General features: G+C 39.5%; 1 protein-coding gene across 6 annotated transcripts in view; it reads left to right on the forward strand.

Moving 5' to 3' along the window:
* The window catches only part of BTRC (beta-transducin repeat containing E3 ubiquitin protein ligase), a 116,831-nt gene that overhangs the window by 18,850 nt on the left and 82,478 nt on the right, over window positions 1-15,503 (forward strand). For 2 of the 6 annotated variants that reach the window (XM_039390666.1, XM_039390667.1), the window contains exons 1-2: window positions 2,110-2,294; window positions 8,898-9,005. The exons of 2 other annotated variants lie outside the window; for them this stretch is intronic. In XM_039390666.1, the coding sequence (XP_039246600.1) occupies window positions 2,145-2,294; window positions 8,898-9,005 (258 nt within the window). In that variant the 5' untranslated portion in view covers window positions 2,110-2,144. Of the gene's footprint in view, window positions 1-2,109; window positions 2,295-8,897; window positions 9,006-15,503 lie in introns of those variants that run through there. 2 more of the 6 variants (XM_027738627.2, XM_027738628.2) reach the window with 1 other exon arrangement.

The raw sequence follows: 15,503 nt of genomic DNA on the forward strand, positions 1-15,503 counted from the left end.
CATGGCTGAGTATTGATCTGCTGCCTGACTTACACAGAATGTGAGAAGTATCCCAGTAACACACTGTATTAATGCGGACTAAAAGCAGTTTATATTACAGATGAAACGGAGGAAGATGGAGTTCTGCAAGACTGGACACATACTATAAATATCCATAAAACTGACAATTTTATCTAAAAACAGTGCTGGCTGGATTTGTGTATTTTCAGCCTACTTAAACTGGAGATAATAGTTGAACACTACCTGAGCATGGGTCGCCCACACTGATGCCATTACCCTCTGCCCTTTAATGGCAGGTTTTATATTTAACGTTGCTGTGCTGCAGTGGAAAGCTGTATTGTGTTCTTATGTGGGCTTGAGGAAATACAATACCAATGGCCAGAAGTACATGTTGCTTTAAGACTAGCATTTTAAGTAACCTGCAATGTTCTCTTTACTCCAACTGTTTTCTTTAAGTTCATCTTTTACAAAACAGCAAACACCTACATTTGCTTTATTCAGCCTTGATCTTCATGTAAGCCTTTGTGCTGCCAGCGGTCTGTAACATCCCATCACCTAGATGCTGACCCTTTGGAGACAAGCCACAATTGACTTCTGAGGGAGGAAGGGGGAAAACGTTTGTGTATAAATACGATCAATAGATGTGACATTCCAATTCCTGTATTATGTGGACACCTCCTATAAATTAAGCTAAACTGTGAAATTGGGCGAGTTAAGCTAATTAGCTGAAACACTTACAAAACATTATTTTGATTATATAAACTGGGAAGTGAAAGTATCATTTATGTGGCTTGTGAAACATGCTAAAGCTAATCCCTCCCCTTTTCATAGCACCGTGAGCAAGTATGCATCACATAGGATATGTAATATAATGCACTCATCTGAGCCTTTCTGCCTCCCACTGTCTTTTGTAGTAGAATTTTTAAAGCCAAGTTATAAACCTGTATATGTGTTTTATGCTGGAAATTCTTGGTGATACCTTAACTAGATGGGTACCAGCAAAGGCCAGTATAATCAAAACAAGGCACTTCAGATATTAATGGTCTGCACTTCAGTCAAGTCAGCTGGAAAAGAGAGTGTAAAAACCAGGACTGTGGTGAAAATGGGATTCTTCTACTAAAATTGCACTTTCGTGAGAGAAAAATGCAATGATTCTGGAAATATTTTGGTTTTGTAATTTTGTCATCTAGCATCTCTTCCTTAACTTCTAAAACATATATTCTATTTTCAGTGGACCCATATGCTTTTTAAAATTTAGATACTAACTCCTTGGGTGGAAAGTAGAAATAAGATTTCCTTCTGCAGTTCATGTATTAATACTTGGCACTCATATAGTACTTTACGTGCTCAAAGTGCTCTGCGGACATATCAGTTATCCTTGAGACACTTTTGTGTGGTAGGTGCATAACAATAATTCTGAGAGATTTTATGGAATTAAATAAAACTGGAGATGAGGGAAAAATCTAATGAAACCTCCATTTCATCTCTCTACCAGTGTAGGTTTATTCTCTGCAGTTTGTGTCATGAAAATCAAGACTGGAGTTTTAGAAGTGTCCTCAGGTGAAGGGGTTTCAACATACTTGTTAGGATCCCATGTTACTCTGCCCAAACTCATGTGGAATGCCTACGTCAAAGAATTAGATTTATCTCTTATGGCATAATAAGATTTGAAATTGGTTGGAATTGATCAGGCTTTGGACATAGAATCATAACGGTTGGAAAAGACCTCTAAGATCATCAAGTCTGACTATATCATGTCCATCAAACATGATGGAGCTTAACGGCAGCTGTGTTTTCTTGCTTACCAAGGAGCTTAGTGTGGTTGGTCTTGTAAGATCTCCCCTTAAAGCCTTCAAATAGTTTCATGCTTTAGACCTTGGTGAGATTGCTCTTAGTAAGTTTGTGTAGGGCTTGCTTTTTTAAGGGCTTGCCAAACACCATCTTTGGTGTTGCTTAAAGAAGCACACACAAGTCTCCGCATGTTGTACTGAATCTTAAAGCTCTGCAGCTGCACTGGTTTAGGTTTATCAGCTCTATGCATTAAAGAACTATAATTATGAAAACATTAGTATTGTCAAGTTCAGATGTGATCTACACAAGTTCCCTCAAGCACTTGGCAATTGAGGATCTTGTACATCTTATAGATGCTGGAAGTTGGCCCCTTTCTGGGGCATGTAATTTCTGTTGACTTGGAATCACAGAGGTTGAACTCCAGTAATCACTCTTTGGGGAAAATATTCCTTCACAGACATTTACGTAAAAGCTGTGATCTGATCCTCCCGGATCCCATTCAGGTAAGTAATTATTTGGATAATCTGAATATGTAAACCTTTTTCCATATGTCTTATCTTTGATATTTAAGAGTAGTCAGTGAACTGGAATCTCTCGTAAAAAGTTACTGTTGGCTAGGGATTTACCAGAGGATTAGAGAAGAGTTTGCGTAATACGTATGTTAAGGAAAATTTACTGAGCAATTACATGCAAAGTGGGAGGCTGAAGGAAAAGGAACCCTTTGCAGCACTTGGAGCTCTGTGTGCACAGCAAAGCTGGCAGAATGTAGTAACACCCTGAGGGAAAACCACTGCACTGAAGTCAGTGATCTGTACCAGGGTAAGAAGTCCAGTATTTCCTACATTTGGAATTTAGGAAGTGTTGTAATTGAATCCTAGTAGCATATTCCAGCCTCCGATTTGTTTTGAAGTCACATCCTACAGCTGTCCCAGAAACATATGCTTGGCTTTCCCAAAGCGAGCTGTTGGGTTGCTTGATTTGCAGTTTGTGAAAAATGCTCCAAGAGTCTTCAATAAGGTAGCTCAATTACTTTTATTATGGCAAACAAGAGCACAAACCACTTTTAATCATCTCCATACATGCCTGTGGAAATGTGACCAGGATGTCTGAATATAATAGAAGCTGAGAAATTGTGCAAAGCACTGATTATGACAGCAACCACGTCCCGCTCTTCACAATTCTGGTCCAATATGTGCAGCTAGAAGAGCTGAGAGTTTGTGGGCTAGTTGAACTGTGGGAGATCCTTCTCATGGTCACACACTAAGGATTACTGCAGTTGCCTCTTTATTGTTATAAATTAATTTTCTTCCTTTCAAGAAAAACTGCCAGTGACAAAGTCAGAATTACCTGGTTTTAAGTGTGGGAAAGTTGTCTGGGGTTCAAGGAGATGTAAATTTTAACTGTATGGGTTTTGACTATTGTTTTTTGGTTTAATTAAGACATACAGCTTTTAATGTTTTTCTTATTTTCAAATGAAAGCAAGCAAAAAACTTTCTCCAAAAGTTATAAAAGTATTAATTTGCTCTGAGCCATGCTGGTCTCTTTGGTAAGTTCATAATTGGGCAGGATTTTTTTTTTAAATGGGTATTCTTGTCTCTCAGGTATATAACTGCTCCATAACTGGTAAATCTATATTCATATGTTAGGCTTTGTAAAGGCATATTATTTACACAATTCACTTGAATGGCTCCTTTGAAAGCTGCGTGGCTCTCTCATGTAATTACGTATTTAGTATGCCTTGTATCCAGTGTTGGGATAGGGGGGAAAAAAAAATGAAGCCCCACAAAAACTACTAAAATAAATAATAAAAGAATATTCTCATTCCATTTTGAAGGGGTTTTTTAAGTTGTATTGTATGCCTTTTTTTCTCAGATAAGAATCCTGTTTGATCAAGAGCTACCAAAGCTAAAAAATGAAATATGTATGGCAGGTTTTTTAATTGTGAAAGTATATAAGATGCAATGGGAATTAATTTTTTTTATACTTGTGTCATATATATTAAATTAGACAATGCCTCTCAGAACAGAAGAGGGAAAAATAAGAGATACCTTTTCATATTTATATATATACAAAAGGTTAAAAGGGTGAAAAGTGGACCAAAGAAATGAACTAAAATCACTTTTTAGCCATAAGTAGTTTTCTGGAATTGTTAAGTTTCATGAGACCAACATTCGTAATGTAAATAGCAGCTGCTTTATCTGATACATTTTGTGCAATGTATTGCATTCTGTGGTGACAGGGATAGTGGACACTGGACACAGTGTGAAAGTGATGTTTGTTATATTTTTGGCATTGGCTTAGTAAAGTATGTGGCCAAAAAAAGTATAAGAGGAACTAAGTGAGATTGAAAGGTATTGAGGTTTGTTCTCCTGGTTTTTGTGGTATATGGTAAAAATAATTCTGAATATGAGGAATCCCAGTAAGATCTGAGCATGTTTGATAAAGGATCAAAATTCCTGAGTCACGTTTCCTGCAAATTAGATTTTATAGAGCATGCACAAAACAGTAGTGTGAAAGAGACTTTCAGGGAGAATTGTATTTGCCAGCCATCCCATATTCACTTTCTAAAGTGATGAAAAAAGGAGGTGGGAAAAGACCTGTCTCCTTGTATCAAGCTCAGGTCTGGTTTATATAGTTTTAATACTCTTCAGAGCATCTCTTATGTTTTATCTGCTCCAGTTTGCGTGGTAGAATTTTTAGCACCTCTTTTCGCCTCTTGTCCTTGTTTTTGTAATAGTTAGAACTTGTGTTGCTGTTTTTCTTTGTACAGCTTTATCCAGTTCCCTGGCTTATGATAAGCTGGACCAAGCAGAAAAAGTCCCATTTGTCTCAGTTTTTAAACTCTTCAGCTCTTCAGTATGTCACGTTCTCTTTCTGCTCCTTAATGAAAATATTGAATGAACAGGATCTAAATTCCCATCTCCCAAAAGAAGTAGAAATTGTTATTGGTTTATCTTTAGAGTTCAGCTGCATAAGGCACTGGACACAGTACTAGAAGGGAAATAATTCTGAACTAGGAAAGGATTGAAATAGATGTGGTTAGCGGCTGAAATTAGTACTTTATACAGTAGGCCAAATACTAGCCCTTGGGGAAAAAAATTGGTTTCCTTTTGGCTTTATCTCTAACTTGTGAAGATGTGCAAAAATATAGTAGGTTGCCTTGAAATCAAAGATGTTTTAGGTGCACAGGTTGTCATAAAGTTGAGTGAAGGGTCCAGACAGGGATAGTACTTTATTATACTTTATTATGTTAAAATGCACCACAAAGACAGTAATTCTTGTACTATCATCTCATTAATTTCTCTGAAGTGATTATAATGAAAATATCCTTAAACTGTTGTTTGATTTTCTTTTGGTCATTCTTGTTTTACAGTGAGCTCAATACAGTAAGTTTGTTTTCCCACCTGTGCACTATAATTGTGAATTGTAGTAGACCAAGAACTTTTGTTTTTTCCCCATGTAGAACCACTTAGTTTTACAGGACAAGGTGATATATTTCTGACCCGTAACACAATTTACTAAAACTGTGTTAGTTACCCCTAGTATATTGTATTTGCTGAAGGACTAGAAGAGAACAAATTTGATAAAAAAAACCCAGTCTGAAATGGTAATATATAATCTTGTAATGCAATAGCAAATAAAGTAAATAACCAATTTTTAGCACTAGCAAAAATTTAGCCATTGAGTGTATGTTGAGATTTGTCTTTAGAACATCAGATAATTGGAAGAGAGTGTAGGCTATTAGAGGCAGAACATCTGATGTAGTAAAAAAATGTTCCTGCAATATAGTTACAAGAATAATTGAATAGGTTAAAATAAGTCTTCGCTTCAGCTCATGGTTACTGCCCACTCAGCTCAGCCAGTGGCTGTCAATACTTCTAACCTATTTTAATTCAAAATAAGGAAAGCCCATTTTAATCACCAGTGGAGCAGCTGGTACCAGCCTCTGTCACAAGGAGGATGCTGGTCTTGCTTGAAAGTGTACTCCCTGTATTTATTTTGTGGGAAAATACATTTCAGAGTTCAGGGAATGGGACTTCAAAATCAATTGGAAAAAGAAATTTTTTTTGGTCAAATAATTCCCTATTTTATGCCACTCAGTGTGTATTAAAGATGCTTAGCTTTTCTAAATAAAAAGCTTTGCATCTCTGGGTCTGAAAGTTGTGCAGACATCTGAAGTATTAATGCAACTGGGAGTTAGGAAAGTAGAGAGGCTACTGCATCCTGGCCCAGTACTTAGCAAGCAATATCAGCATTCCCATTTGGCTATAGTCCAAGCACTGTGCCTCTGTATCTTTGTTTTGAAGAGTCAATGTAGATTGACTTGAGTTCAGGAGAAGATTTTGTCAGTCAGCTTTCAAGTCATGAACACTGAGCCAGTCCCTTGTTTGTGAAGCTGACACTACAAAAGTGAGTGTTTGACACGTGGCTTGCTCAGTGGATGGGGATAGAGGCTGTTGAGATTTTTCAGAGATCAGTCTCTAAATGAAGTTGTTCTGTTGGGTCACTCATCTGATTTACACACAAGCTGTTTCTATTGAAGCACCTGGGGCCTTTTGTTCAGGCTTGTGAATAAGCCTTTTTCAGTCACCAACAGTAATTTAGAGTCTCTGCTTCCTTCAATAGGTAAAAGGCAAGTTCAGGAAGGACATTTTCTTCCACACTGTGTGCAACTTCACACTCATTTTTTCAAGACAGGTAACAGAACTGCATCACTCTTTTAAATTTTGTTATATACTGGAGCAGCTTCAGAAGTCATCTAAGGTGTTGGTAATTTTTTACTTCATGCTTCCTAATTTTAGAACAATACTAAGTGTCAGGAATGCACGGGTGAGTAAGGATATCCTCTATAGGTACAGAGAACTCTGCAGAATAGCCCTTCAATGTTTTCCTTTGTTATTGTGGCACTTTTAGAGGAAGACATTTCATTGCTGTGTAAGTGCCCTGGCACAATGGAGTGCCCTACCTGCAGCTTGTAGTGACTGACTTGAGCCATAATCTCACATAAACTTTGAGTCAACATAAACCTGCCTTTCCGCTGACAGTGTGCTCCTCATTTTTCCTGCCTCTGTACCTTTCCATGCTTCAGCCAGTATAAATATTTAAAGTAACTACTTTTTTCTTGTCAATCAGTTTTAATGCCAATCAGTTCTTTGAGTTTGTTGTCACAGCATGAAAACTTGAGCCAGCTCAAGGGATGGGAAAGCTTGAGAATATGGAATAAAGAATTTCTGCAAGTCTTGGATAAGTCTGTATGCAAAAAACCAACCAAACAAAAAAAACAAACAACAAAACCCCCACCCCATTATGTTATGAATCCTAGGATGGGTAATGGTAAGCAGCTGATGCTTACCTAGTGAATGCACTGCATCATCAGAGGCACCATGTAATGAATCTCCCTTGTTACTGTGATGTTCTTGGAAAGTAATAAACAAGTTTGATTTGAATAAATGTATTATTAAAATGGTGAAATGCTTAACCATAGATGTCCATTTCATATGGAAATATTTTAAAAAAAGATTATCGTAACAGCTTTCGAGCTGCAGTGATACATATTACATTGCAAAGAAAAGATTGCTGGAATTTCGAAGGTTTTTTTGTGGAGGAGTGTTTGGGAAGTTAAGACGTCAGACAAGGAAGTATGGCTCATTTTTGTAGCTTGTTATAATACTATGGCTGTAATTTTTTTTGGCTTCAGGATGGGCATTATGTACAAATTCATTTGATATGTAATACTATGAAGTACTCAAATTTTTGAGTTTCAGTATCTTTGTAAAGTGAAGAGTTGTTTTTTGTTTTTTTTTTTCAATGAAAATGAGGTGAGGAATTTATTTTAAGGTATCATAAACTTCTAATAAGCACATTTCTGTAGGTTATGTTCCCCAGCAGGCTTTTAATACTATTTCTGGAACAGCAGTGTAAATTGCAACAAAGTACAGCAAAGAATGTGGTGACAGACAAGGTTAATCTCACTGTGTCTGTCTGCACAGGACCAGATTATGGATGTTGGTGATAACCTTTCTGCTCATTCAAAGATGGGTTATGTTGGTCTTACATACTTGTTTAGTGCAAGATTGTGCAAGGTTGTCTAGCCCTCTTAAGAGCAGCAAGAAATGGTGGCTCAGGAGGCAGCTGTCATTTCATACCCATTCCAGCTGCCCTTTCTGCTCAGATTTCCTCCCATCCCCCCGTTTCAAAAAAAATGGGTGGAGGGGAGAGGATTGCAAAAAAGAAGCGTATGAGGGTGTAAAATCTCTAGCAGCTAATCTATCACATCCTTCAGTTTTCATGGCTGTCTGCCAATTTAAAATACACTTGTTTTTTCCTGCCTTGCCAGTAATTAGACAAATGCAGTAGTGCTTATGGCATCAAAAACTCTGTGGCTGGTAAAAGCAATTGCTATCATAATGCATCCCTAAATTTAATAGTAGTGGTGTAAAATGAATAAGCAGCTCTCTATTTCAAGGGGTAATGGCTTTAACTATCAACGTGGCTAGTATTTTTCTTGATTGGCTGCTTTGGCTCCTTTTTTGTACTTGTGTTTGTAGGAACTGAATCAATTTATTGTAACAATTGTATTTTATTTAACAAACAACAAGGCAAGCAGAAACATGAAACTCCTGTGAAGTGTCACCAACTTCCTGTTCACTTTGGATCGCAGGTTTTACCTTTTGTCCCCTTTAGAGACAAACCCTAAACCTCTTCTTTCCCTGCAAGTATTACACCTAAAGTTGTTGTTTCCTTTTCTACTTTCCTTGCAAAATTTCTTGCCTTTTGTTGTGCCTGGCGTGTTGCTGTGCATGGAGAAAAGGTCCGATTAATTGGAAAGAAACTTTTTATTACTGGAAAAACTTGACACATTAGTGTAGAAAATTGATCAAAAATTAGTTTCTTGATCTATTGTGCTTTTTTCTTGCTACTATGACATCTGTAAAGCTTCTCTCAAGGAAAAGATGCATTAGCAGTTTGTGTTCTCTTTAAGAGGTCTCAGTCTTTAAGGCCAGGTGCAGTTGTGTTGATGCCATTTGGCTAAGCCTTAAAAGTTCCTGTAATCTGTGCCATCCTGTCTCATACAGTCCCATCTCATAGTTGTCCTTTCTCTGCAGTGCTCTATGCCCAGATCTCTGTGGCTGGGCTGCTCCAGCCTGGCGGACAGCATGCCCTCGCTGCGATGCCTGTATAACCCAGGGACTGGCGCACTCCCAGCTTTCCAGGTACTTTCTGTCTTTCCCCACTCCTTTTCTCTCATCTGTGTACGTGTGCATCTCCTTCTTTACTTGCTTGCTTTACCTCCATTTATTCTGGTTCATACTCAATGCCTCTCCTATGTCATTCAGATCTTTGGTATTTAAATCCCTCTTGTGTAGATTCAGGGCAGCTCAGTGCTGGGGCATTTCCATTTACCTTGATGTAATTTAATTATTTTATCTAAATTGGCTTGATACCATCATCTTTTCCATTGGCTTTCAATTGTGTCAAAAAACACCACTTAATTATATCTGGCAAACAGTATCCATCACACAGTCTCCAATCTGGCTATTCATGCAGTGATTTCCCTCCTATCTAAATGTTTTGTGTGCCACTTAGAGGAGACTGAGGGGGTGGGTTCATTGCTATTGTGATAATTGATGCCAGCAATTGTTTACTTTGTCTTTGTTAGCAGTAGTCTGGACATTTTGACTACAGAAAATTATTGTACAAGTAAGCTGTCCATCAAAAGGCAAATAAAGGAAACCATTGGGTTTTTTTTCCTTTGGTCTCTGAATTTGTTAAGTTCAAGCTTTTCTCTGTCATGAGACAGCTTTCTGCCAAACGAGTTTGTTCAGACCCTTTGGGTGACCAGTCAATCTTAAAAATGCAGACACTGTCCTGTGGGTAGTGAATGAGACAGATATTGGGTAATCATCTAGAAACCTTGAGACAAGGCTCTCAAGATCATTGTAAGCATTTTTGGTGACATGTGAACGTAAACAGCAGAGACTGAGCAGCGGTGGTGTTACATTCACGCTGGATACTGTGAGATATTTCGTGAACTGCAGTGACTGAGGGACTTAGGAATATCTCTGTGGAGAGCAAGTTTATTGGAGCTCATGGTAGCATGAACATTTACTTGAAGGTTTATGCTGCTGGATTATACTACTGCTGACCTAAACTGTGAGAGTTAGAGAGTTTTATTCACTGGCATCTCACAAAACCAGGTGTAACGAATAAACTAGAATCTTTCTGAAATTTTCATTTTTTTGGGGGAAAGTTAATTATGTGCCTCTAAAGGAAAGCATGCAAAGATTATTTTGAATTTGACTTCTTGCTGGAAGGGCTAGGATAGTACTGTGGAAATAATCCTCTCAGTCTCAGGGGAGGTTTAAGTGTCTTGCGTCATTTTGCTGCAACTCTTTTTGCTGACCCAGCAGTAGCACTGATGGACTCTGGAAGGTGTCCTGCCAGGCCTCCTTTGCTGAAGCAAGCTTTTAGTAGAGCTTTCTGGGGGCAAGGGGGAAGATGACCTTTTATTAGTCTAAGAGGACTCTGGAGGCAACAGAAAAGAGTTTAGACTCCTACTTCTAATCCTGATTTGCATAATTTGACTAAATCGGATGGGCCCAATATTTGGGCTTTTGGCTTTTGAATAAATCTCAGATCTCTTTAAGCTCGGGTTTTAGAGAACCTTAGCAGTATATGGAATGTAATTTATAAACTCAAATTGAGACTTCTTTCTTTCTACTTAAGTTAGTTTTGGTTATTCAGAATAAGCATATATCACAAAGGGGAAGGGAAATTAACTTCTAGCTGAAGATGTTCTTGCTAATGATAGATATGAACAATGACTTTTCTGCTAATGCAGTGCATTGATATTTGGGGTCAAGAGAGTCAGCTGCACAACCATTCATCGTGTTCTGCCTTCTTGGTATAATAGTAGGATTTTGACATTTGCATTTCTGCAGATTTTTAGAGACATTTCCATATGTAACTGTGGGAATTGGGAAGTATATCCCATTTGCCATCTGAAATGGTACACTGGTACTCTTCACTGAGCTCTGACTGCTATGTTGAGGAACACATTTGTTGCCATTTGAGAGAGAAAACAAATTGCCAGCAACAGCTTCTGCAGCAATGAGTCATCCACATTTCAGTCCATTTTTTTCAATGGGCTTTGACTGATCCCCATTAGCTTGCATGATTTGGAGAAAATTCCCTTCTGAGGCATGGCTTTTGCATTTTCCAGTGCAGAAAGGGAGTGGTTTTGAGCCTGCTTGAAACTGTGATGTTGCATTATTCCATCATTCTTTAATGCTTTTTCTTATGTTGAATCTTCAGGAAAGCAGTAAAGACTGTCTTGTAGCCCAGCAAATTTTCTCATATTAAGTTACTTTCTTTTTTCTATAGCAAGCTTGAAGTAACTGGAGAAGCATATCAATGTTCTTTGCTTGTGGCAAAAGAGAAGATGCCATCTGGAAGGCTACTTAGTCACTGCTGAATTTGTCTAGTTATTTACATGCCTACCTTCAGATGCTCAGACAGAAATGTGGAAAGAGGCTCTTTTTGAACAGCTCAGTTAAAGTCTTGCTGACTCCTCATGGGAAGCATTGGCAGGTAGTTGATTTAGAGATGATTCTGTTAATATGTCAGGTAACTTCATTTTTCCTCTTTGTGTATTTTTATTATTGGAGACACTTATGTGAAAACAGGATCTTCTGGTTCCTCAGCTCTGTTTGGCAATCATCCTGCAGTGGGAAAGGCTAAACCCATGAATAGGGGCATAAGGAGCTAGAAACGGTTCTTTTTTATGTCTTTTATCTAAAAGGGCTTTGTAACTGATTGTCTATTGTGTAATGAAATTTCATAGCAATCAAGGTAAAAGATGGCAGCAAACTGGAACATGAGCTCCTAGAAGGCACTGCGGGAGGAGGTCAAAGAAAATATTTTAACAAGAGAAAAAGGCCAGCCATTCCATTTGTAGTGTCTTGGATGCCAAATTTTATTGTACTGTTATTCTGCAAAGCAAGTGAAACCGAGGATGCATGTATATTCTCTTAATAATTAGAAATAAATTTATGCAGGATATATACTCTTTTTTTCTTAGAAATTTGTGCCTTGGAAGTTTCCAGATGTGCCAACAGGTGTCTGTTTTCATGACATTTTTTGTTTGAACATAATTAGTTTCCCTGTTAAAATATTTTTCCGTGCATGCTCACAAGGCTCTGTTTATGTTGTCTCAGTTCTTTGAAAATTCAAATTTACATTTAGACTCATCAAGTATGCCAAGGAAATGATTGTATTAATCCTTCCAAGTTTGCAGAAGGCCATAATATTTCCTTGAATTTCTTTCTGTAGTTTCTTGCATAAATAAGGAGATTTGAAGAAGAACTAAAAAGTCGTACCAAAGGTTACGTATAAGTGCAAAGAGCAGTCCAGCTCTTCCTTTTTACATAATTTACAGCCAACACAAATACCAGCTCCTGTTTTGATCGTAAACTTTTTTGGGACAAGAGTAATGCTTTTAAAACTACCTTTGTCTGAAGCCTAGGCACCAGTGGAAAAGAGCTGTCTTATCAGCTTTATTTTGCCAGATCTGAAGCTCTTGTTTCTGTAACAGGCTCTAGCAGTCAAAGAGGAGGACTAACTGTCATGGCAGAGGTAGCAGCATCTTGTTGAATATAGAGGTGTCTCTGGAATGCCAGAAATTCACAGGTTTTTTACCTGAAGATCTTAATCATAAAGAACTGCACATCAGGATTTGTCAGATGAAGGAGACAACCTTCTGCTTGGTTTTGCAGAAGTGAGGGTGTGTGTGACTTCCTCGGTCTTGGCTAAAAGCTCTGTCCTGGTTGAGGAAAGCATGGGTGTGCTGTGCTTGGCAAACTGAGTTAAATGGAAGCACACTTGAAATTGTGCAGCATGGACAGGATCTCTTTGGACTGAGATCACTTTTGGAGAAAGGTGAGAATACAAATTATGTGAAAGGTATGTAGTGATGGAAATGATGAAGACGTGAACTTACTTTTAAAATTATTTTTACATTATTTTTTCCTAATATTTATATTTTTTGTGTTAGGAAGTGAAATATTTGTTAAAGAAGCATCATCAGTGAATTGTTATAAACAATTGTATCTGTAAATTTCCTTCAGCCTGTTCATCCATTTTTGCCCTAGAAGTTGATGTTTTATTACTGGGAAATCCAGTGTAAATGTGAGTAGCAGTATATTATTCCTGGTTATACAGGAGGTTAAAGCTAAAGTCTCGGGGTGGGCAAACTGCATGCTCAGAAATGTGTTTGTGAGAAATACATTTGGAGGAGATTGTTTGGCTTTGGAGCCAGTGTTTGCTGGTGTGCATAGTTGTGTCTCTAATTGGGAGAGATACGGAGTGTCCAGTCAATAGCCTCCATCAGCATGGAGACGTGACAGCCCTTGGCCAAGCCTGCTTTGTATTCCCCCCTCACACTCTCCCAGCGGCTGTGTGAAACCTGCCCCTGGGCTGTTTACAGTGCACCTCTAAAATGGAATCATAATTTTGGTGACTAATAGCCAGAGCGTGTGGCTCCAGCACCCCCCGTCTGGCGGCAGGCTCTCCCCTGGTTGTGAATGTAGTTAGGTGGCCCCCAACTGTTTACAAGACAGCAGAGGTGAGATCTTTGATTGACAAGTCAGAAATGCATTAGATCATTCCCTCTGCCAGTCTCTGGTTCATGCTGTTAAAAATGTCAGCCTCTCCAAGTTTGAATGGCAGCCCGAGGGCCTCAGAAGCTTTTTGTTTTCTGAGATGGAAACACAAATTGGATGTGTGCCTGAGCGCTTCATCCTGGGCTGTAATTTCATCTTTTAGCTAAGAACCACAAGGTACATGAGCAAAGCACCCTGTAAACAATAATACTGGGGAAAAAAATAAACAAGGTCGTGTTTCTGGTACGTTGATCCACTGGTGTCCTGACCTCTATCACGTTGAACATCTCCACTCTGATTGCTGTTCCCTTTGGCATTACAATGAGAGGAGAGAGACTGACACAGGAGGCAAAGATTTAAAGTTGCAGTGCTGTTACACATTCCTTGTATTGGCTATGAAATATTGAACTGCCACAATGTGACACCTGGTTTTTTAAGCAAAGTTTCTTGTTGGACCTGTTCAGCAGCAGTTTCTCCTGTTTTTCTTCATTTTACCGCTGGGCAAGAGCAATTACAAAGGCCTGAGAGGTGATACAAGAAGGAGAAGAAATGAAGCCAAATTGCGTAATTTTTGCATTTGACTCTGGCCCCCATCTGTAGGTCAGACTTTGGGGAGCTTCACTGTAGGAAGACCAAGAGGGTTAGCCTGGCTGGGGATTTCTTTAAGTAAAAGAAGCGCCCAGTGACTACAGAACAGCTTTCTTAAACATATTTAGAATTCATCCCTCTAAATCTAATGGTCTTTTCTGGCTGGTGGCATAACCTGGGTGATGTGGAGGAGCCCACCCAACTCAGAGAGCTGCCGGGGTGTGCTGCCACATCTTAGCTCTTTGGTAGCAGCGGTGAGAAGACGTTTTCCTCCTTTCAGATGGCAAAGAAATGAAGGGTACTCAAAGAAATCTTTCTTTGTGGATCAGTGGGAATGGTTTTAGGGTTTTTTTGGTAGTACATCACTAATTTCTAATTACATTTAGTAATTACTTTTAGTAATTAGAAATCTGCATTTATTCTGCACCCATATCAATTGTCAGAAGTTTCATGTGCTCTCATTAGTTCTCAGTCTGAGTATTAAGAAGTGTGGCAGTATCTGTCACTGAGAAATACCACCCCTGTGTGCCCAGCGTGGTGATTAATTTAAACTACATCGTAGCTACAAGGCCTCCCCTCTTCAGCCTCGGCAGTGATGTTCTGGTTACTACGATAAGGTGAGGGCAAGGTCTCCAGCACACCGGCATCAGTTTGGCTGATCAGTTTAAAAAATGAAACAAAACTCAACCGAGTTTTCCTTCCTCCCTCGTTAGGAGTCAGGAAGGTGTGTAAAGCCGTAGTGACAAACGGCATATGCAGCGCTGCGTTGGCGGCGTACAGGTATCTTTAAAGCTAGCTCCGGTTCCTCAGGATTGCGAACATCTGCTTGGAGGTATTGTGGAGCTCCACAATGCACTAATTGAATTACTCTTTTCTGGAGTTGCAGGCTGCGCTAATTGAATTAGAATGGGGCTGTGCGTGTGCGCGCTCCCGCGGCCGCGCGTGCGCGGCGCGGGGCGGGGGCCCGGCCATGGCGCGGACTGTGCTGCGCCCGCCCGGCCGCGCCCGGAACTGCAGCCCCGGGGGGGCCGCGGTCCCTCAGAGCCGCGGCCTCGGGCTTATTAGCGAAGGAACATGTTAGCGACTTCTCCGTGCTGGTCCGAAGGCTGAGTCTCCCTCGCTTTCTGTGCAGGAGGGAGGCACTGAGGGGGCACCAGTCACAGACGGTCCAGCGCGTTTAGGTCCAGCCTGGTCCCGGTGAACTGCGCGGCTCTGTTACCACTTTGGATTTAATGGCGCCACGGGCAGTGGGTGCTTCAGAGGGAGGCACTGGCACAAGATCAAGTTGTACCTATTTCTGCACAACTGGCGAAGAGCTAATAACACCTTAAGCGATAATTTTAATTTAGAAATGCAAATATGGAATTTCACCACAAATTTGGAGAAGTCGTGAAGTACTTTCTCACCCATCGTTTAAATTTAAGCCAGCGTTAGTCAGAATTCAGTCACTATTTGGAAATATTG

Source organism: Pipra filicauda, unplaced genomic scaffold, assembly GCF_003945595.2.
Source record: "Pipra filicauda isolate LSUMZ 115617 unplaced genomic scaffold, ASM394559v2 scaffold85_size2586006_pilon, whole genome shotgun sequence".
NCBI classification, from domain to species: domain Eukaryota; kingdom Metazoa; phylum Chordata; class Aves; order Passeriformes; family Pipridae; genus Pipra; species Pipra filicauda.